Below are 21,672 nucleotides of genomic sequence, written 5' to 3'. Positions count from 1 at the left end.
TTGTTTTGGGCACGTCAAAAGTCCAAATCAGATTGAAAAATGGTTTTTGATTTTGGATAGTATTAATAAAAAAAGTTAAATTAGCATGCATGACGTATTATAATACTAAATGCTAAAACTATACTAAACGAGGTCCTAATAGGAGTTGATTCATTTCGAATTCATCCATTATTGACCCTATTCGGATCTGCCTTTTCGTGGAACCAAACCCGGACATACCATTTGCCAACATGATGAATAAAACTTACGAAACTGTAGAATTATAAAGTCGCCTATTTGTAAATGCGATTTAAATGATCCGTTGGAGGGGTAGAACGGGGTTTTTCCTGCTCATCCGCTTGGAACCCGAAAGATAATAGACGCAATTCAATCTAATCAATCAAGAAACCGCCGCCGCCGTCCCCGCTGCGATTGTTCCACCAAAGACCTACTGGGCCGGCGCCCTCGATTCGTTTGATCTGCGAAAATTCGTGGACATCGTGTGGTGATTTACGCCAATTTTTCATACAATCGGCTACATGATGCAGCCCATTGTGGTTTTTTATAGGTTCATATCTAGAGTTTGAGATTCCGGAGAGAGAAAATTCACTCGAGATAAGAGAATAAATAATGGGGGAGAGTTCGGTGTTGCGTTCGAGTTACAAGGAGTATGTCGCGGGTATGCTGGCGGGAGTTGCAACCGTCATTGTTGGTCATCCCTTCGACACCGTCAAGGTCTCTCTCTTTTTCTCAGGCGCACACACTTAGAAGCATACGTTTCTCTTTTGACTCCTTCGATTTTGTTCTTCCGTACTCTTCTTTGCTTCAGAGTCTGGTGAATGTGATATTGTACACCGCAATTTACTGACTGCTTGGTGTTGAGAATTGATTGTTTTAGTGAATTTGTTTAATCACAGATATCATATAATATTGACGCTGAATGAAATAATACCCCCCTTGGGTTCTGTTGACAACTTATCAACGAATTGGCTGATGTAACAGAGTGGAAGAATAGGCTGATGTAACAGAATGAAAGTGCCTTAAAATGCTTTCCGTTATCCTACTATTTTCAAATGACTTCTCCATCCTAAGTTCTATTAGCCTTAGGCAAAGGCACTATGAAAGTCCGATCGCTAATTACTAAGCAGAGAAATCATTGGTTGCCCTTTTTCATTAGAAACTCCTATAGAAGCTTCATCAGTGAAAGAATCCAGCCATGCTAGTATTCTTCACCTTTATCGTTAGTACTGATTGGGGTGAGTCATATACACTGCTGTCAAGATTCAGCACTTATGCTGTCAGTATTGTTTATCTTCATTGGGATCCGAGCTTTGACAATAAAAATATGATGTATAATGATTATTGTTTGGCATTTTGCAGTTGTGCTATGCACATTGGTTTCATAGATCTTTCATGCCACACCAAAAAAAAACCGTAAAAAAGGAGAAATGGTTTGGTACCTTTCTGAAGTTCTGAGTTGCATCGGCATTGTGGTTAAAGTCTTGAACCTATAACTTATTACTTTTATTAGTGGGAGGAAACCCTTTCAGTTCAGTGCATTGACGTAGTTGGTTAAGAAAAATTTGAAGCTAACCCCATTATTTATCTTCGCAAGGCCTTTACCTTTATCCATCTTGGTCTGTGTTATCAGGTGAAGCTTCAAAAGCACAATACAGGAGCTCATGGGATCAAGTACAAGGGTGGTTTGCACTGTACTGCAAGAATTTTGAAGACAGAAGGAGTACTCATCTCACTCCCTATGAGAGTTTACTTTCAATGTGCCACAGTCTTTTATTCGTGCATGCATGTGTGTCTGCTTGTCTCATCCAAGCTATTTCAAGATCTTTATGCCTCCATATTTTTACTATGCTATGTATAGAGTCAATTTTAGTTGAACTATTCTTCATTCTCAGTTTCACCATTGAGGATGTCATGAGCCTTATAGCATATTCTAGGTGATTTTGTGGGTTTGGTGTGACTAATATATGGTAGCACGTGCTTCCTCTTTTTGCTAGCACCAATACTTGGTTGTTATGACAGGTGAAAGGGCTCTATTGTGGTGCTACATCATCTTTTCTGGGAATGGCCTTTGAAAGCTCACTTTCCTTCGGAATTTATTCCCAGACAAAGAAGTCGCTGCAGGTTTTATTACACTGTTATATTTTGAATCTTTATAGACATCACCGTCCTCCATGCATTGAGTTGCTTCTTGGTTGAGGTTTTGATTACATGATTGATGTAATCAAATTAATACTTTTGTTGCCTTTATAGGGAGAAATACGCAATGAAAAGCCACAGCCTCTTGCTATAGTTCCTTCAGGGGCTTTTGCTGGAGCTATTATCAGCTTAATATTGTGCCCATCAGAGCTGATAAAGGTAAGAGCATCAATAGCTTGATAATTTGAACACTGAGCTGTTAAGGTTCGTTTGTGTAATTATGTGATTTTCAGTGTAGGATGCAAGTTCAAGGCGTTGATTCTTCCCTTCCAAGCTCCAGCAGATATAGTGGTCCTATTGATTGTGCTCTTAAAACTGTAAAAACTGAAGGGGTGAGGAACACTAGGGTCAGTTAAAATTAAATACTGGAGTACTTTCTAGCTGATAGAATTTCTCTTCAGATCACAGGCATATTCCGGGGAGGAGTTGCTACCTTATTAAGAGAATCTATTGGAAATGCAATCTTCTTTAGTATTTATGAGCATGTGCGCTATTACATGCATCTGTCGGTCGGGGACGGTTCCGGTGATCCAGAACATCTTATTGATGCGGGAATTGGGATTCTTAGTGGTGGTTTAGGTGGAATAGCAGTAAGTATTCAGTTAATTACACATATCAAAGACTATTGACTCGATTTCTCTTATTAATACTTGACCGCTTTCACTTTATCTTTTCCCTTTTTATTTCTATCTTTTCTCTTCTGATACTTTAAATTATCGGAATATTCTTGCACATGTCAGTGTTGGTGTGCTGTTCTACCGATGGATGTAGCAAAGACTATAATTCAAACTTCACCAGACAAAAACCATACAAGAAATCCATTTCGGGTTCTAGAATCTGTAAGCAACGAGGATCTTTCGTTTTCTAGGAAGTGCAGTAAAGTAGCAGCAAGTGCTGATTCTCTTTTATTGCTAGATTTACAGGAGATCTGGACTTGGTGGATGCTATACAGGTCTTGGTCCTACAATAGTTAGAGCATTTCCTGCTAATGCTGCTGCTATTGTCACATGGGAATTGGCTATGAAAATGTTAGGGATCAAGCGTAATTAAGCCTGGTGCATTGTCACCAGATCTGATGCAGTTCTTTCTTGTGATCTTGCTAACATATGGTGCTTGATTGTCATCGGCATTCTGTGTGATTCTTTCGGGACATGACGATCTGATGTGATACAATAGTGTTGATTGATTGATGTAATGAACTGAAGTCTGTATTGTTCAACCTCATGCTCTGCTTATCACAAGTGAGTCTCTTTAAAGTTGGATCACTTCATATCGCTGGGAATTCCATCTGGCCGGTTAGTTTGGCAGGGAACTGTTCAAGCATGTTTGAAGGTTTTGAAAGCTCCCTCAACTAACTGCAAATGATAATATGCTGGATGTTTTCGGTGCATTCTTCTTGGGGTTTGTTTAACTGGAGAATTTTCATTCTGAGGCTATCAACTGTTTAATTCTTTTTAATAAAGAACTTGTGAGTTCTTGATGTAATTCATAAACAATCTATTTGAAGCTTATCCAATGAAACAATGAATATTTTGTAAAAGGGTTGTTATTGCCTTTGTCTATTCTCTGTGTAGACTTTTGGTAACTCATGCTGGCATTCATCTTATTTTGTTCACTCTTAAATTCTGGTTTGTTTAGCGGGAAAATCTTCATTGTAAGGAAATCAACTGTTTAACTCTCTTTAATAAAGACTTGTGAGTTCTTGATGTAAGTCATAGACTATCTATCTGAAGCTTATCCAGTGAAACAATGAAACTTCTGTAAAAGGTGTTGCCTTTTGTCTATTCCGTTTCTGGAATTTTGGTAACTCATGCTCGCCTTCATCGTATTATGTTTACTGTCAAATTTGAGTGTCATTTTCATTTAGAATCTTATAATATCTTCTGGGATGGACCTTGTTGACTTATTTTGGTGGTATCATGAACTGATCTTGACTATTAACTTTGTGGGTTAAAAATCAGCACTACCAGGCTCTTTTCTTTGTTCTTTTCTCTTCTTCATGTGGGGTGATAGGTGGAAGAAGATTAATACTTTTGGTTACTTCTCTAAACCATTAGCACTGCCATTTGAGGGTGTCAACTCTGAACTATTGTAAATTGTCTTTTAAGTCCACGTGAATGAGCCAAGATTGTATGGTGAAATCAGTTCTATCCCGCCCAGATATGTTTGCAAGCGAGATAATTGGCTTTTCACCACAGCCGCGTCTCTTTCCGGAAGAAGTCATCCCTGCGTCATCTTTGAAGCTCTGAAATGACCTTTAGCTTCTCCCCGGTTCTATGTACCAGCCCCCTCGAATCAGAGTTGTTCTCCACCAGACCCTAATAATTCACCCTTTAGACCTCTTCCTTTCTCTTGTTGCCTTGGCATCCTGAGTTTTGGCCTGTTTTCCTGTAAAGAAGGTGTACACCATGTTCGACCTATAGGAGAGACCTTTTCAGAGTTGTGAGTAGCAAATGTTCTTTGTAGCTTGTTCCTTGGATAGCAGGTTTTGAAATGTTCGTCTTCTTTTAAGGTTTCCGTTGCTGCATTGTCTATTATTGATATTAGATAAATCTAATGTGCCTGATCTGTGCTTATGGTTGTGAATGAAAAGTTAGCTTCCTTTCTTAGAATACACAATGTGTACTAAGTGGATTGCATATCTTTTATAGCCATCTGGATATCACACAAGACATAAGATTTAAATAATTAATCATTTCCTTTTTATTTTGCCTATTGAAGGTAGAGGTTCTTGGACAGTACTGTTGTTTTTTCCTTGAGGTAGTGTTGAGAGTGGTGACTGCATTTGTTCTCGCTAAGGTTTAGAAACATTAATATATGATGGCTGTTCTTCATGGAAGATGTAATTTTGGTCGGTCTGCATAGGGGATTTGGAAGGCATAATTGTCCTTGTGGGGACAGCGCTTGGTTGTGGGCCTTGCTTACTGGACATATGTTTTTGTGGAACTCTGTCCTTCCAAACAAGCACACAAAATGTATCATCAGCAGATTTGCATCCACCGCCAAATATTCAAAGATGGTGGAAACAACAATTCTTTGTATCATTTGGTGACTTGGATCAGATCAACTTTAGCTTTGTATGATCCGGGTAATTGAAATAATGATAGTTGGTGCATTTTTACAAATTTACTTAACTGAACAATTTCCTGTAGCATCTCTTACTCAGTTCTGTGCTTTCATGATCACTTTAACTGTTCTAGAAATAGTTGTCTGTTCATCTGAATAATTGCTGAATTGGATTTGTTATCTTCAAAACTTTATGATTACAGAATACTAACTTTTGTTATTATGAAGAACAAGTATTGCAAAATGTGGTATTTGCTTGAAATTGGAGGTTGTGATTGCAGGCACTTGCCGTTGATTGCCAGTATGACTCTGCAGGATGTTAGCCAGGCATATGTTTGCTCAGTTGAATTTTCTAATCCTTGGGAGATCAGCTTTAAGCACATAAAGCAAGTGGGAATCTCAAATCTGTTAATTATTTTAAAGCTGTAGCTGTTGAGGAACAATAAGCAGTGTATTGCAAAGTATTTGGTGCATCATTATCGGTATTCGGTGTGGAAGATGCATGCCTATTTAGTACCCAACACCAATGTAAGCAAACCAAGAAGCAGGAGCACAGTCCATTTACTTTTTTTTGCTGATTGAAAAGTAGTTTGACTAATACAGATAGAGCTAGCGCTTTCTGAAAGAAATCTGGAAATTGACAGAAGATAGAGAGCATTCTCAATGATCAGAATGTTAATGCTTCGTTCTTCAAGACTGAATATGAGGCAATCTTCATTAGTGTTGGAGTTGATTTGTGTGCTCCAGAAAAATGGCATTAGTTTGATACGTCTCTTCTCAATGAGAATCATATGAGCTCTTGCGGCGTCGCTCGTTGTGTCCTGCCAAACGCCTGCGGCAACTTCGTTTAGCTTCATCAAACTCTTGTAACTCATGAAACCTGTAAGACACGGTAGCCAGAGGCAGAAAGTGAATGTTGAACAGGTAAAGCTATATTCCCTATTTCGTTCCTCATATCTCCATTTTACCTTTATCCTGGCTAAGTGAAGTGCCCATGGGAATTTACGTCTAGTGGTACATTGTAAGTGTAGATGGATAATTGACTATAACAATTACATAGTAGATTAAAAAGAACATATAAAGAATCATTTGAATGACATGCAGAGTACAATTTTGCTGATTTACATGAACGACTGATTCCTGACTGAGATGGACATGTACTGAATCATTCTAAAGTGACAGTACACTAGGAAGTGTTAATACAAAAAGTCTTTTTCTCGTTGAAACCTCAGCCAAAGGCCTCTGCGTGGGAATGCTTAATTCTGGACAATTTTATCGTTCTGCTCTGATTTTGAGTCATAAGCCATAGTTTTGTGCCTAGTACAATTTCCATTTTATTGTTTCACTATTGTGATATGTAAGGGTTCTCTTAATACCGTAGATCTTTTTTCTTTACATCTATAATATATCTCTTAGATACAAGATCCCAGTATTTTCACAGAAGTCTGAGCTATTAGAAATCTATCACTTCTTCAGTTAATTATTACTGTTCCATATCTGCTACTTGATGTTGTGCAGCATTGAAGTCTTATGTTCTATAGTCTGTCAAGTATCTCTGAGCCTGTTGCACGTCCGTTTTTATTTGTTGAATAGTATATGGTCTTTGCCTATTACCTTAAACCAGGAAAAACCAAAACCCAAAAAGCCCCAATACTTCTGTATTCACAAACATGTGGTGCAGAAACATAGAAGAGAACTTGAATGAATTTAAGAACTGAACCTGCTGCACTGCTGACAGAAGCGTTGTTGTAGCCCAGCAAGGAAAACCACTGCAGCCTTAGCATGGAATTCACAAACTTTATGCTGACGATGGTATGGCCTGGCATCAGCCATATCAGCCGTGCAGTCTTCCACCTGACAGGAACGCTGCGTTGACCCTCCTGCGCCAGACACCCTTCTTTTAGAGGGACTCAGAGCTCTTTTTTTCTTGTTATCTTCACCAGCGTCTTCATCTTCTTCACCTTCCTCATCCAATTCAGCGATCCGTTTTCCTGCTTCTTTGCTTGTTTCCATTTCTTTGGTAAGGAGAACTTTGGTGTCCGGACAAGTGAAACAAGGTGAAGAGAGTGAAGTTGAATGGTGAAAAAGAGATGAAGAATATGGCGAGGACCACAGGTACCATTCTTTTTTCTTCAATGCCTAGTCTACACTTGTGTACTGTATGATTTTGATGTTAAAGTTGCTAAAGTTCTCTAATTTGGTAGGGGTCGTTGTAATATGATTCTGGAGATGTTGAAAGAGAAATTGAAGTCCCCTCTTAGCCTTCCAATCACACTCAAAACTTTAATGCCCTATATAGTTTCTTGATAAAAAATTATGAGTGTACAGGAGTCGTCTGCCAGACTTGCATCTCTCAAGACTTCCTTTCACAGCTTTACGTTAGCTATAACTATTACAAGATTAATAAGAGAAAACTTTTTCCCAGAATTGGTAGACAGCAAGTTATAGCATCAAGATCACATTTGTTTATGCCCTTAATTTGCCTCTACTCAGTAATTATTTCTTGCTGATTTTGGCAGTCTTAGTCTAAGAGGCAGTTTCCACACAATTTCTTTTAGGTACCTGGCTGGAAAGTGAAAAGTGGAATAATAAAAAGAATTAAGCCCCACTCATATTTGGCCACGTGTTGTGCATGTGTCTGTTTCTATGATATGTCCTTGAGTAAATTTTTGCCCACATGAATTGTTGGGATGCTAGATTAAGTGCAACCAATAGATTTGAAACAAAGTGGGCACTTACCCTTGGTTGTGAAACTGGTGCATCTACCAATGTTTTGGTACCCTTATTATTAAATTAAAATTAGGCCAGTATATATGTACATGGTTTGGTCCACCCCTTGTACGAGGACAGCTGTTTGACTGATGACCCATCTAAGGTGCCTTTAAATTTACCCCAGTGGAATAAATACGTGAATGTGATTGTCAATACGGATTATTCCTAGTAACGGGAATATGTACGTCTGTGTTGGTCACGTGAAATTTGACGGTTGACCATTTTATTTAGCTAGCGTTTTAATCTATGGCACGAGTCCTAAGCAAATATGAATAGTAGTCCTTGTCTTGGTAAAGTTAACTTTGTGGTGGGAACTAATTGGAGTTTATTAGGCACCGGCGATTCCTTTGTTCTTTTGATTTTCATGTTGTTGGGTGTGTTATATGCTACACCCACTGCGTTCAACCTTGGTTCTTGTCACATATCCTCTATGGAGACACGTGGGGTGAAACATGTGGTGCAATATGCACCTGGTGTAGCATCTCATGAATCATTGTTTGTACTTTCTTCGTTATAGTTTGTTTATACAAATTGTTTCTTTTTTTTTTTTTTTCAACAATTGCACGTAAATTCATCAGAAAATATCAATATCATTTACAACAAATCATTAGGGTGTTCAGTTCGATTAACTGAATCTAACCAAAAGTTTGGTTAACCGAAATGTAATGTTAATTTATTGATTATAAATTATATAATAATTAGGGAGTAACTATAAAATTATTATTGTTTTGTTGTAAATGCAAATATTAAGATATTTAATGTATATATATGATATTTATATATTTTTTAAAATTAGGCATTCGATTTGGTTAATTGGCACAAAAACTGAAATTGAATTGAATATGAAAATTCTAAAAAAAAAAAAGATAACCAAATATTGGACAAAGATTAATCGAAAATTGCACACTCTCTACAAACCATCCATGTTTTTTTTGAAATTATACATATATTCTCCAAAAATATTAATGTCATTACGCAAATCATGCTTTGCTTGTTGGTTGTTAGGGGGTGTTTTGTAATTATGCAAGAGTGGTTTTTATAATTATGTAAAAAATGAGTGGGTTATGTAAGGAGATCATAGGTTTGGGATGTAAAAGTAATTATTCTTTTATTATTTCATAATGATATTTCACTTACAAAGAAAAGGAATGCCAATCAAAAGAAAGAAAAAAAAAAGTTAGTTAGAAATGTTGTGCTATAGTTCATTTCTGTCTTTCTGTGTGATCATCTTTTTTTTTTTTTTCTAAATATAGTGATGTCTTTAAAGCAAGTAATATATTATTACAACAGTCGATACGTAGTACAATAATATTTCTAAATGAGTCAATAATTGTAGGTGAAACAAAGAAACATCATACACATACTACTATAAAAGTATACAAACACATACACGCATATAATTAAAACTCAAAGTTTTTTAGTTTTGAGATCTCAACCTCATTATCCAGTGTGATTTAATGGGTAGGAACAATCGTATATTTTGGCTGAGTTGGTGGGAAGATTGAATACTTTGAATCACTTCTCCTTTTTTTTTTTTCTTCTTTGTTTTTTTGGATTTAATAATACTTTGAATCCCTTTCTTGATGTGAGAATTGCGTTTGGTGATTAATTTGTAAGTTCCACTATAAATAATTTATGCATATTTCTTGAGGTTTGCGTTGTTTGGATTTTGGAGAGTATCGGATTCACTTTTACCCTTTTCCTTTTCCGTTTATTTTTTCTTAAGAAATAGAGTTAATCATACAGTAAAGCATTTCGATCGTACGATCAAAAGCCAACTTTATTGGTGGCTGGTCTGTCGGCCGAACATTTTTGTCGGCCAAGAAGTGGAGAGAAGCCCATCTCAGATTCGAACTGCGGCCTACTTATTATAAATTCACTGTTGAGGCTCAAATTGAAATGTGAGACTCCAAAGCCCAGTTTAGACTGCGGTTGGTTGGGCTTTGCCATGCCATGCCTGTTTAATTTTGGGAATAGTTACATTTGCTACTCATGAATACATGTACGCATATAAATAATTTAATGGATGATCAGAGTTGATTCCTTGATTCGGGACTCGAATCCAAGACCTCTGTTATTTATGAAAACACAAGTATATGTTTTTGAAACGTCCAAACATCTTAAATTCTATTTATGAAAACTTATTTTCGCAATCATGAAGAAGCTTGGACTTTTTCAGTTTTGTTGTGGTGTTATGGAATTAAAAACAAAGTGTTCAATCATATAGGATGTGGAGGACCACAAATCCAAGACACAGACTTGTGGCGCGAAATGGTCCCCTGGGGTTTGGTTTGGCAATCAGCAGGTAAAATCAATGGAATTTTTCTAGGACATGCACTGTCGTAAAAGATTATTTGAATTTGACCCTCATAAGCTGTCATTGTATACATGCACTAAGTATGGATTTGTGGTCCCGTGACTACGGCAGTTGTGCTTAATTGCCTAGGTTTTGGTTCTGTCCAAATTGAAATTGCAATTGGGAAAAATGGGTGTAATTTCTACGTCCTAACCACCACAAAATTAACAGGTGATGTCTCTGGGTTTTTGTTTTTTATTGTCATGACTCATTCTTCCAACTTGCAATTTCTCCATTTTATTTTCATTCGAGTTTTTTCTTCTGTCCATGCTCTGTTAGCGTTCACTAATCATTTTGATAGTGATGTTTCTTTTTTCTAATTTGGGTGGTTTATATGTCTTTAGAATCGTAGATCATTTATAGAGATACTTATAGTTTATTCATCAACACAATTTTTTGGGGAATCGAAATCACAACCTTTTGATTGAAAATGATCTGTCTTAGTGGAATTGGGCCAATTGGGCCAACAAGCTTTGACGCTGATGTCTTTTGTGACTCTTGTCTTTTTCTTCACCTGCTGCCATACGTTGTATTTAAATTTTAAATGCAAGAGTGTGTACATAAACATTATATTTTGCAAACCTCAATTATTGACTACCTCATTTACATTCTTTCTTTAATTTGACAGTTTATTTATCATACATTGACATTTAGGTGTACAATTTTCTTAGTTTCCAAAGTCAACTGACAACTTAATTAGGAGATAAGGACTGTTGTCAGTGGCACATCATTAGTGTGTTTCTGCTGTAAACCTGTCCACTTCAATTTTAAGTGTAGTCTTGCTGAAGAAAATCTCCATCCTGCATGCTTAAGACCCCACACCAAATTCCCTTCCAATTACATGGTAGCCTCCGCCTCCGCCTCCTGTTTGGGTTTTGACTTTAGCCTATTCCCAACCATTTTAGACTATTCTTCACAGAAGAATGATAAGAAAATTTGTCGATCGTATCAACCGTGTGTGGTACCGTGTCTGAACTCACTCTTTTGTATCGATGCATCTTACTACGAACAGTTTTTTTTTTTTTTATCTATGATTGTCACATGAGGCTGCGGTCAAGCTCTCTTAGCGAAGGTCGTCTCAATGGTAATTCAATCTCAAGTTGTAATTTGAGTCTTTCGTTCCTATAGATCATGGATATAGGGCAGAGAAATACTAGGACAACTTCAAGTATAGCTCTCTAATGTCTGATTTGAGAATTAAATCTGCGGAAGATGCAAATGGTATAACATATTATAATTTCTGTTCAATTAGGAGCAATTCACGTGAAGATGGCGTGTATAATTGTAGGATGTTGATTGGATGGATATGTAATGATATTATTGGGTTGGTGTGGAACATAGAAAAGTTGCAGATATGTGGAGCGTAAGGTCATAATTACTGGAGGTATTTTGATCTTTTAACTGATAAGTTGATGGATCTCCGCACCAACTCATGTTCTAAATGTTTTGTTCATGTTCAAAGAATATTGACCCAAACGGTGCTGTCAAGTTGTTCAGAAATTTAAGAGCTAGTGTATATTGGTTCTATTCAAAATATGATTTACGATTGGTGGGTTGTTGAAAATCAATTTTTGCATCCTTATAGGATTTCAAAATAAGGTAACAGAGAATACAAAATCGTAAATGACATTCTGCTGTTGATACAAGAAAATATAACTGTTGATTCTTACCATCTTTCATGGTTGCTTATTTATTTGAGGTGAAACTAGAAAAAAAAAGGAAGAAACAAGGGTTTTGAGTGAATGGAGACGTTTGTATTTTTTAAGGAACAACTCAATGATTTAGGTTCAAAATTTTCTTGAAAAGGTCTTGTATTCGAATTTAAGGATGAAAAAAGAAACCTCGAATAGATGTGTCTAGATTATTTCTGATTTCTTTTTGTGTGAAAATATAAGTAGTTGAGTTGTACCATTTTGTGGGTAAGGTTAGAAAAGTCCTGAATTAGCAGTGGGGCCACTGTCCTCGCTATAATAATGCTTAATATAGTGAAGCATGTGGACTCATTTTGACCAATGCACTTTGGCGTGCCATAATTGAAAATTGAGGTGTTAGGTAGTGGGTGCAGCTCACCCTACGTACGTGTGACATTCTTTCTTAGATTCTAATTAGGATTGCATAATACATGCTCTACTACTACCACTACCAAAGTTTTAAATTTATGCAACATAAATATTATAATCAGTACCAATACTTAATGCATTATGCTATGATTAATAATAAACTAAATTATTAAGTTTTTTGGAGTTTCATTAAAAAAAATTATCCTTTTCTTCTTTCGTTTTTTGTTGGATGACCCTAATTCTAATCACCATTATAGATTAGCGCATACTCTGGGATTGTGAATCGTTTTGGTGAAATACTTGGATATTATCTTCTTGTATAGCTCTCACGATAATTAGTAGAAAAAAATCAAAATGAGATACATTTGATTCAAAGTTGATACGGTAAGCAATTGGAAATTGTTTTGCTTTGGAACTAAGGAAATGCATAGGAAATTAAAGGGGGGGAGGTTTGTCTGGACATGGTTTGTTTGGTAAAGGAATGATATGTTGATGGGTAAGGTTGGAATGGGAGTTTGGTCCCCCTGAAGAAATGAGTGTTTGCCAATTGTATTTGTGTACAAACCGTGCACGTTGAGTTTCTTTCATGTTCGCCATTTGGTTGGGATGGAATGGAATCTGTGTTGTCCCTTCGCCTCTCATGGACTCATGTGGCTGTGGGGTTGTCAGTGAATGAGTGATTGAGGGCCCTATAATTCGCATTCTAGTTTTTACCAAGATTTCGAAATCAATCATGTCCTAACATCACTTTTTCTTTTTATTTATTAATATTCATCATCTCATAATTTAATATTAAGTATGTTATTTGTTAACTACTGCTGCCGGATATATTAAGAAATCAAGGAGATTTGTAATGAGTATATTTTATTTAACTTGAGTTTGTTATATTCTTATATTATAATTTTGAATTTATTTATCGAACCGATATACGATCTTTAATTTATTGATATTAATATAATTATATAATCACTGTTTTTATCAAAATAAACGAGATTGTGCATTTTTATATAAAATGATTGTTTATCTGGATCCTTTCATCGATGTAATGGTTGTATTTGATGAGTTTTGAGGTCTGTCCTATTCATAGTGGTAATTAAAATTGAAATTTATAAAAGAAGATATTGTGAACAAAACTGATATATATTGCCATCTTAGTCAATATTTATAAGTGAATAAATAATATTATATAGTTGGAACTGATATTTCCAGGAACCAATTTTATGACGACAGTTTTGAAAAATTGGTTTCTTCTTCTCTCCTCTTATATCCATATCGAAGAGTATCTGAAGATAGGTGCAGTCTCAGGACATTATTAATTATAGCAATTTGTCGGTTTATTTCTGTATGTAACAAGACAGGAGCTTTAATTGTTGAAAGCAAAGCAGGGGAACCAGCTGATGACTCTTCTCAAATACTATAGAAATTTTCGCAATACCTTCCAAAAAGAGTTAGCTTATCATCTTTACATATTTATATACCAAGATACAATGAAAGTGAAAGACTTGTAATCGTTGACTTTATAATAATTGAATATTTTTAGTAAAAAGGAGGTATAATTTGATCGTAAAAAAAATTATTTAATGCGCAATAAATTAATAATAAGTCAATCAGGAGTACATATAAATTTTTTTATTATGTTTTTGTTAATATCAGTAAATTTGATGAATTTGACTAATAGAAGAATTTATTTGTTAGATGGAAGCAAACGTCAGAATTGCCAGATGTAATTTCTCAAATCATAAAAAATTTACGTTAGACCAAATTTTAGGAAAGGAGAGTGTAATTGTTCCTTCGATTAATACATCAAATAAATATAATTTTATATAAAACGGGACAAATATACATACGTATGTAGAATTTAAATTCATAAGATTAAACTTATTCATTATTTGTAAATCAGTTATTTTATTTGTAAATAAGTCACAATACAATCAATTCCAATGAAAACCAATCAAGTAAAGGAGAAGGTGACAGAAATAATTTATACACATAACCATGCAGCAGTTGGTACTAAGTCTGTTCGTATAATAATTTCATTAATTAAGATGCAAGATGTTGTTAATTATTCAATTTTTTATTATTAAAAAAGAAAAAAGAAAAAAGGAAAAGTGCAAGTGAGGAATAATGATGGGATTGTTAGAAGAATGAGAAAATCCCTTGGAAGACTACAAAATCGGTTTGTTCCACTTCCTAATTATTCTTTAATTTAAATTTTGTTTAATGCCTTTTCTCTTAGGTGCTGCCACCACCACATGCTTCCTTATTCATTCTCTCTACACTTTCTCTACTTTTATTATACGCACTTCACATACACTACACTCTACTCTCTACTCTCTACTTTCTACTCTCTTGTATTTTTTAGTTCAAGTTCTGCAAGTATATATGTCTTTAAGTTAACTTACGATGTTGTATTTATATAAATTTTTTAGCATATTTTATAATTTATAAAATGTTGTCAATATTTCTTAAAGTTTTTGAAACAACTTATTTTAAATATATTTTTTTAAAGTAGAGTGCTGCAATATATATATATATATATATATATTTAAACGGCAACAAAAAAATCTAATTGTTTGTTTATATTTTAAAAAATTCGTGATTTATATATATGTCTATGTCTATTACAAAATAATAATAAAAAACTGTTCATATATATATATATATATTTAAAAAGATAAAGATTTCCAGCAAATAAGGGTTGTGAATAAAGGCATATATGTATGTATTTATGTATAGATGTACGTAGGTAATGAGCAGAAGATGGATGGATGGAACCACATGGGATCTCTTGTCCCTTTTTCTTTGGAATTTTCGAGTCTCCCAATTCCAATTCTTTAGTATTAAAAAAATGGAGCCCGACAGTGTAGTTTTCTGCAAAGTTCACTCAACTCGTTTTTGCCATCTGAATTCTGACGTACTTGCAAATTCTTGTCAGATTCTTTATACGCAAACACATACACATACCTATATATATCTACTCCTCCATTTAAAGTCGTGAAAAAGCAATACATACACCCAAAAAGACATTTCACGACTTCTCTCTTTTAATGTCCCAGTAACTAGAAAATTTTGTGGCGTTCACATATGTAATTTGCGTTTTTAATTATTAGTATTGGAATTGAGGTAGAGGTAGAGGTAGGGCAGCCCGTATTAGGGAATTTGCTTCACTTTTGTTAGTGTGGAATGTTTTAACTTAAAAAATAGCCGACGAAATTAAGGGAGAATTGATGATGTGCATAGTTGCAATTATTTTAATACAAGAACAATAAGTGGGATTTGCTGTTCCAGCTTGGGGTATCGAGCCCTAGGGATTCCCTCTATCTATGTCTCTATCTCTATCTCTCTATTCTATAGTATTCTCAAGAACACTAGAGAGTAGAGATAGATAGATATATAGATACAGATTGTTGGGGTTGGGGTGGAGTTGTGTTGGGGTCTGCAAATTCCATGTAAATTGTTCTCTTTTTATTACTTTCTTGAACTTCTCGAGATTCATCTGTCATATGCCGCGCCTTTACTTCTCTGTCCTCTTCTTGGATTAAGAATGTCCCTACGCGTACCTCCCCTGTTTTATTATAATCATATATATATATGCATACACATTCTCTCATCTTAATTTTTTTCATTTAAGCGCTAATTACTTAAATATTTTGATTTTATATCAAGTTCATGATTTCTGAATTATTAATTGCTCAACCGAAACTCACATAAATTAACTTATGCCCTTATTTTTGGGCATAATATTATTTAAATGATTCATATTCGTGGTCCAGTTTTATAATTAATTATGATCCAACTCAAATATATAAATCAACTAATTTTATTTTTATGGAAAAAAAACAAAGTAATCAACTGGTGAAGTAACTGATTATTATTATCTATTTTATATTTGGAGAAAAATATTTAACTAAAATCTCTTATATATAAATACATATATATATATATATTTGACAAGAATCTAATTCTGATTCTGAAAAGGATATATAACATGCATCAACGCCTAGTTCATATAATTTATAATTAAAAAGTGAGTAATTCACGTGAAATTAGAATTAAAGAATGAGTGAATTCCCTTTCTAATCATTCTGTTTGAAAATATTTGAAGCCCGTCAACGAGTTCTCACGTCGTCACCTGCTCCTTGTCTTCTTACTCTTTGTACTCCTCTTTCTGTGAAGGAGAGAAGAAATGGTAGGAAACTGTGAGAAGATGATGATGATCGCTCCCATCTCTTCAACCACTACTAATCAATGGCCACAGGTTACTCTCTCTCTCATCTCTCTCTCTCTCTCTCTCTCTCTCAATTATTTACACAAACAAGATGACCCCATTTTTTGTTTCCTAGCATTTGTCGTAGAATATCCCTATTGTGTTGTTAATTTTTACCCTAAAAGCACGCCATTTCCTAACCTTTTCTTTCTCTTTGTTTGTTCAGAACCAGATACAGCTTGATGATCACAAAAGTTTCATGGCTTCATCATCAGCAAATAAAGCTATGGAAAAAACAACCCAAGATCCTCATCACCAGCCCCTCAAGTGCCCCCGCTGCGATTCCTCCAATACCAAGTTCTGCTACTACAACAACTACAGCTTGTCTCAGCCCAGACACTTTTGTAAAGCTTGTAAGCGCTACTGGACTAGAGGGGGAACCCTTAGGAATGTCCCCGTCGGCGGAGGTTGTAGGAAGAACAAGAGGGTGAAGCGCCACAGCGGCGATGGGATTTCCTCCGCCAACTCAACTGCAGCTGCAAACCCTAGTGTTCAGCCACAAATAGATCTGCCTCCAGCTTCAAACCATAGTAACAATCCCTTGTTTTACAGCCTGCCCACTAATCCTCTTGAGCTCAACTTTCCATTTTCAAGCTTTAGTTCAACTAGGGTTTCTTCCGACAGTACAGGTTTCGATCTTCATCATCAGCCTCAGATGAATGGTCTTGGAATAGGGTTTTCGTCAGGGCTCATGGCGACTGAAGCTCCGAACGATGAATACAAGAATGGGTTCAAGCAAATCCAGGATGTTATCAGTACTTCAAGTTCATCACTTTTTCCGAATCCTGGTAATAATTCTATCTTCTTCGGATCTTCAAATTTTCCCTCCACTTCTACAATGGCTTCTTTGCTTGCTTCTAGCCTTCAGCAGCAGAAATTCGGTAGTATGGGTCTAAAAGATAACGTTCAAGCTGCTAACAGTAATGTTCCGGGTTTGATGCCTTACGAGGATTCCCATGGAAATGGTATAATAGGGAAAGAAGTGAAACTAGAAGGAGAAAACAGGCTTGTCTGGAACCCGAATCACCCGAACCCGAATCCGAACGCAAACCCGATTCATGAACAGATAAATACTTCTGATCCTTCTTCCCTTCTATGGAACACAACCAACGTTGGTGCCTGGTTTGACCCTTCGAACATTGGTTCTTCAGTTCCATCTCTGATCTAGAACCTATATTTCTTCGCTTAATCTCTCTCCTTATTCATTGACTTGGATCTTTCTCCTGGAGGATAAGAGCTTTTTGCTTGAGTCTTTTTTTTCTTTTTTTTTCCTTTTTTTCCCTCTTTCTGCTTCTTTCAGATATAATAAATTACCAAACAAAAAAAAGATTAATGGAACTTAACGATGGTGGAGATAGTGTGATTTGGATCCGAGTGATCATGTCAGCAGCAAGAAAATTCAGCCTGCGTATTTTTTACCCGGAAGGCTGAGTATGCCCTTTTGCGCTGAGAGGAACCTCGGATCCTCTTCAACTCATCGGCCGAGGTTTCGTCATCAACCACATTGTCGGAAGGTCACATTTCCAGTTCCTGCAGGAATTAATCATGATGGGTTGATGAATAGCTAAACCTTTATATGTATGTATATATCTTTAATTTTCTTGGTGTATTTCAGTATGTTAATTTGACATGATATCGAAGAAACCCCGGAGCCTGGGTCTCTGATTAGGAAACGGTGTTGTTTTCTTTTCTTTTTGATTTTCAGTTTAGCCAAAATTCAGGGTTGGGTATAATGGTATAGAAGAGGGGGAGAATTCATGCTATTAATTTCAATTTCATTTCAGAGTTAGTTTATTTATATTCTGTTGGCATGCTAGCTTATACGTATGTACGTATTCTTCTCTACCTACTGATTTTCTTGCAATTACTCTACATAATTCTTTTATTCTCTTTTAATTTAATTATCCTCCCCAAATGTTCGTAACATTACCATCATATTTTTTGGCATTAATTACGTAAATTAAACTTGTGCATGAATTTGGATGGTCCATGTACAAAACTTGTCTTGCTACTGTTCTCTCCATCACTTTATTAATGTTTCTCCGGACAGTAGTTGCGCGGAGGGTTAGAATATTTACCCAATGATTAACTGATTTCCAGGAATTTATCTCCATCATAGAGTTAGAGTCCTTTTTTCTGGATTTGAATTTCTCTTTCGGCTACGATTTTCAGCGTCTGCTACTTTAGTTTGCTGTTGCACCAACGGCGTTTGATTTTCGAAAAATAGACATTTCTTGAAGCCATGAATTTGATTTCATATGATTAGTGTAGAGTTTAAGTTCAAAACAATTTGGGATTTTCGTTAATTACAAGGGATTAATGTCAAAATGAATTTTTACGAAAATTTAAATTTTTGACACTTTAATTTATAATTTATTAGGAATTTGAAATGATTATTTATCTTTTTTAGTTTATAACAAAGTTGATTAGAATTATAATATCACTTTCTGACCAAACTTCAAAAATTTCGACTAATTTTGTTGAGAATTTGTGAAATTAGAAAAAGCGAACAACTAATTTACAAACTGAACAAGTTCCAAAATTAAATTGGTAAAGCGATATATTTATAGGACTAAAAATATAATTAGATTTATTAATAATTCTAACCTAGGAAGTTAAAAAAAGAAGAGGAGAAATATATAAAGAAGAAGGGTAGAATTTCCCCATCTTCTCGGCCCAAATTACTAGATTAAAATGGGCCCATATAATAAACTAACAGCGTACGTGTAATCCGATGACCCCGGACTCTGTCAAATTCTTATTGGCTATCTCTCTCTCTCTCTTTCGACTAGCAATTGAGACACATGCAGTATGTTTGGTTGTTTGGGCATTTTTCAAGACAAGATAAAATATATATAATATTTATTTTTGTGTTGTTTACACTTTATTTGTATGTTTTTTTATTTTTCAATTTTTTATATATAATATAAAAAAAATATGATTTGATAGTGAACAATAATTTTGTCTTCCAAAAATCCCAACATCAAATCTACACTATTTATTTTAAATTACCTCAAAATGCAAATTCAAACATATTATTTATTTCTAACACACACTTATTTATATTTATTTTTTCTCTATTTTTAAAATACAAATCCAAACACTGTGATGATTTTCACACATATCTTTTCTTGAATACAATTGAGAAACAAAACAACTTTTGTAAATTAATGAAAATTACAGTAATGCCTGATTTTCAATTAAAATCTAATTTGTTTTACTACCAATTCATCATGGGACCTGTGGCCTGTCTGTTATTTAAGTTGTGCCAATACGCGGGAGAAGGAATCACGCGGTACATGCGTTGAAGCAATGGAATATGGACAAACTTACGAACTGACATCACGGCTGCAACATTCTTCCAGTTCCCACCACCATAAATGACGCCAGTCGCCCGCCACACCACAAAACTCGGGATTAATGTGTTGGGTCGTACTCTCGTGTCATGCAGCCTTTTTGGCTGTTACCACTACCCGATTTAATTTGTTAGTTTGGAGTAAAATAAATTTGGTACACTTCCACACCCATCCATCCTCCACTTTGATTTTCTTACATAAATTTGGTACACTTCTTCATTAATATAAGTAGTCAACTCAAACTGGTATGTCCGATCGAGGAGTGCACAGAAAATTCAAACTTGTCGCAAGGAATGTTCCTAGAGACGTGTTTTCGTTTCTAAAAAGCCACACACAAGACGACATCTTAGATATGCGTGATTAAGGAACATGCTCATTTCCGGACATGGGCAGTTGGATGTGGATGTGGATGTAATTAAATATTTATACCATCATATCATATATTCTTCATACCCTTAATGTCCACGTTAATGACGTAATAATTATAATTATGTAATACCGCCACAAGCGTGTTATTAGTGTACACACTTTTCCCCTACGCAACCGCATGTTTGAGCACTTTTTGGAAGGAAAAGGGTGGGGAGCTAGTTGGCTCGCTAACACTGAATTAAGTGGCGCAGAAAACATCATTAATTACTACTAAAGGAATAGATTACGGTAAAATTCTTATTTAGATAAAATTTGATTCAACCATATCAATCATATAATAAGTGTATTATATTTGTATTAGTCATTTGTCTTAAATTATATATCAGTTATACGATAATTGTATCACAGTACCATACAATTGATTCCAGTTATCATATCATTGGTTCTGATCTGGCCAAACCTGATTTAGGTTAAAAATTAACAATAAATAACAATTAATGCGTACTAGATTTTTTGCCACACCACAAAGATCGAAGGATTTCAAGAAAATTCTAAGGATTAGCCCTACAAAATAGATGTTAGCACTTTGATGCTTAAGTCAGTAACGATTTTCAAAAAAAGGAAAAATTTTGAATTAAAGTGAGAATAATGGTGTAACATGGTGATTAGGATATATATTAGTGTGAAGTGCAAAATATAAGGTCAAAATAGCCTAAAACCAAGAGAAAATTGAGAGAATAAGTGAGAATTTGAGTATGAAAAATGATGTTACAAAGTGATTGCACAAAACCTCTATTTATAGGCTTGTACAGAACATAATATAGGTTTAATTGCTGAGTTCCAGGTCAAACCGTTTATGATTTGGATAAATATTGACCAAGATATGTGAGGTTGGATTGACCAGTGTTGTATCTGAGTATAAATTTAGGAGTTTGTTATTTATAAATTTTTCAGTTCATTTGTCACCGATCCATTTGGAACTAACTGGAGATATTTCAGGGTGATATGAAAAATATGCTGATAAGTCATATGACGTATCCTTACAGTTGAAATGAGCTTAGTTCTTGAGTCTGTCAGTTCAGTAAAGTAGCAGGTAAGCCTGTAAGCCTTTCTTCTTTATCCGTCCATCTGATGAGCCAATTGGGCTCTTAGTCAATTGGGCTAGTATGCCTAACTTGTGGGTTTGACCCAATAATTTTAGGTACATCAAATATTACCTTTACCATATGC

The 21,672-nt window shown here is 35.2% G+C and overlaps 3 protein-coding genes across 8 annotated transcripts; 2 read left to right on the top strand and 1 right to left on the bottom strand.

Annotated features, from left to right (window-relative positions):
- Window positions 1–291: 291 nt before the first annotated feature.
- MBAC1 (Mitochondrial substrate carrier family protein) lies at window positions 292–10,652 on the top strand. Of its 6 annotated transcripts, XR_016062974.1 has the most exons (12): window positions 299–714; window positions 1,631–1,720; window positions 2,020–2,121; window positions 2,251–2,355; window positions 2,430–2,528; window positions 2,598–2,786; window positions 2,937–3,035; window positions 3,112–3,437; window positions 5,062–5,284; window positions 5,544–6,186; window positions 7,001–7,377; window positions 10,262–10,652. XR_016062974.1 is itself a non-coding variant. In XM_020698548.2 (8 exons), the coding sequence occupies exons 1-8, from the start codon at window positions 610–612 to the stop codon at window positions 3,168–3,170; spliced, it is 840 nt and encodes a 279-aa protein (XP_020554207.1). In that variant the 5' UTR covers window positions 292–609; the 3' UTR covers window positions 3,171–3,736. The 6 variants fall into 6 exon arrangements, 2 of the variants coding, with proteins under 2 accessions (XP_020554207.1, XP_011096329.1); XR_016062972.1 differs by lacking the exon at window positions 10,262–10,652 and having other exon boundaries at window positions 7,001–10,082; XR_016062973.1 differs by lacking the exons at window positions 5,062–5,284; window positions 10,262–10,652 and having other exon boundaries at window positions 7,001–10,082.
- Window positions 6,003–7,275, bottom strand: SPL3 (squamosa promoter binding protein-like 3). The gene is made up of 2 exons (XM_011098026.3): window positions 6,983–7,275; window positions 6,003–6,142 (listed from the first exon to the last, which is right to left on the bottom strand). Exons 1-2 carry the CDS (start codon window positions 7,273–7,275, stop codon window positions 6,040–6,042), a joined length of 396 nt encoding a protein of 131 aa, XP_011096328.2. The 3' UTR covers window positions 6,003–6,039.
- A 5,882-nt stretch (window positions 10,653–16,534) lies between the features above and the next one.
- LOC105175554 (dof zinc finger protein DOF1.4-like) lies at window positions 16,535–18,515 on the top strand. Its single transcript, XM_020698520.2, has 2 exons — window positions 16,535–16,708; window positions 16,884–18,515. Exons 1-2 carry the CDS (start codon window positions 16,637–16,639, stop codon window positions 17,883–17,885), a joined length of 1,074 nt encoding a protein of 357 aa, XP_020554179.2. The 5' UTR covers window positions 16,535–16,636; the 3' UTR covers window positions 17,886–18,515.
- The last annotated feature ends 3,157 nt before the right edge of the window (window positions 18,516–21,672 follow it).

This window comes from Sesamum indicum, linkage group LG12, assembly GCF_026168435.1.
Source record: "Sesamum indicum cultivar Baizhima isolate 11 linkage group LG12, ASM2616843v1, whole genome shotgun sequence".
Lineage (NCBI taxonomy): Eukaryota > Viridiplantae > Streptophyta > Magnoliopsida > Lamiales > Pedaliaceae > Sesamum > Sesamum indicum.
This window is presented reverse-complemented; position numbering and strand designations above follow the sequence as displayed.

Bases quoted from the DNA above. Each gene is read 5' to 3' on its own strand.
- MBAC1 (XM_011098027.3), top strand. From the start codon at position 610: ATGGGGGAGAGTTCGGTGTTGCGTTCGAGTTACAAGGAGTATGTCGCG. The intron at 2,122-2,250 runs GTTTTATTACAC...TTGCCTTTATAG, and splicing joins AGACAAAGAAGTCGCTGCAG to GGAGAAATACGCAATGAAAA. The intron at 3,036-3,111 runs GTAAGCAACGAG...TTTTATTGCTAG, and splicing joins CATTTCGGGTTCTAGAATCT to ATTTACAGGAGATCTGGACT.
- SPL3 (XM_011098026.3), bottom strand. From the start codon at position 7,275: ATGGAAACAAGCAAAGAAGCAGGAAAACGGATCGCTGAATTGGATGAG. The intron at 6,143-6,982 runs GTTCAGTTCTTA...CGTGTCTTACAG, and splicing joins TTCTGTCAGCAGTGCAGCAG to GTTTCATGAGTTACAAGAGT.
- LOC105175554 (XM_020698520.2), top strand. From the start codon at position 16,637: ATGGTAGGAAACTGTGAGAAGATGATGATGATCGCTCCCATCTCTTCA. The intron at 16,709-16,883 runs GTTACTCTCTCT...TTGTTTGTTCAG, and splicing joins CTACTAATCAATGGCCACAG to AACCAGATACAGCTTGATGA.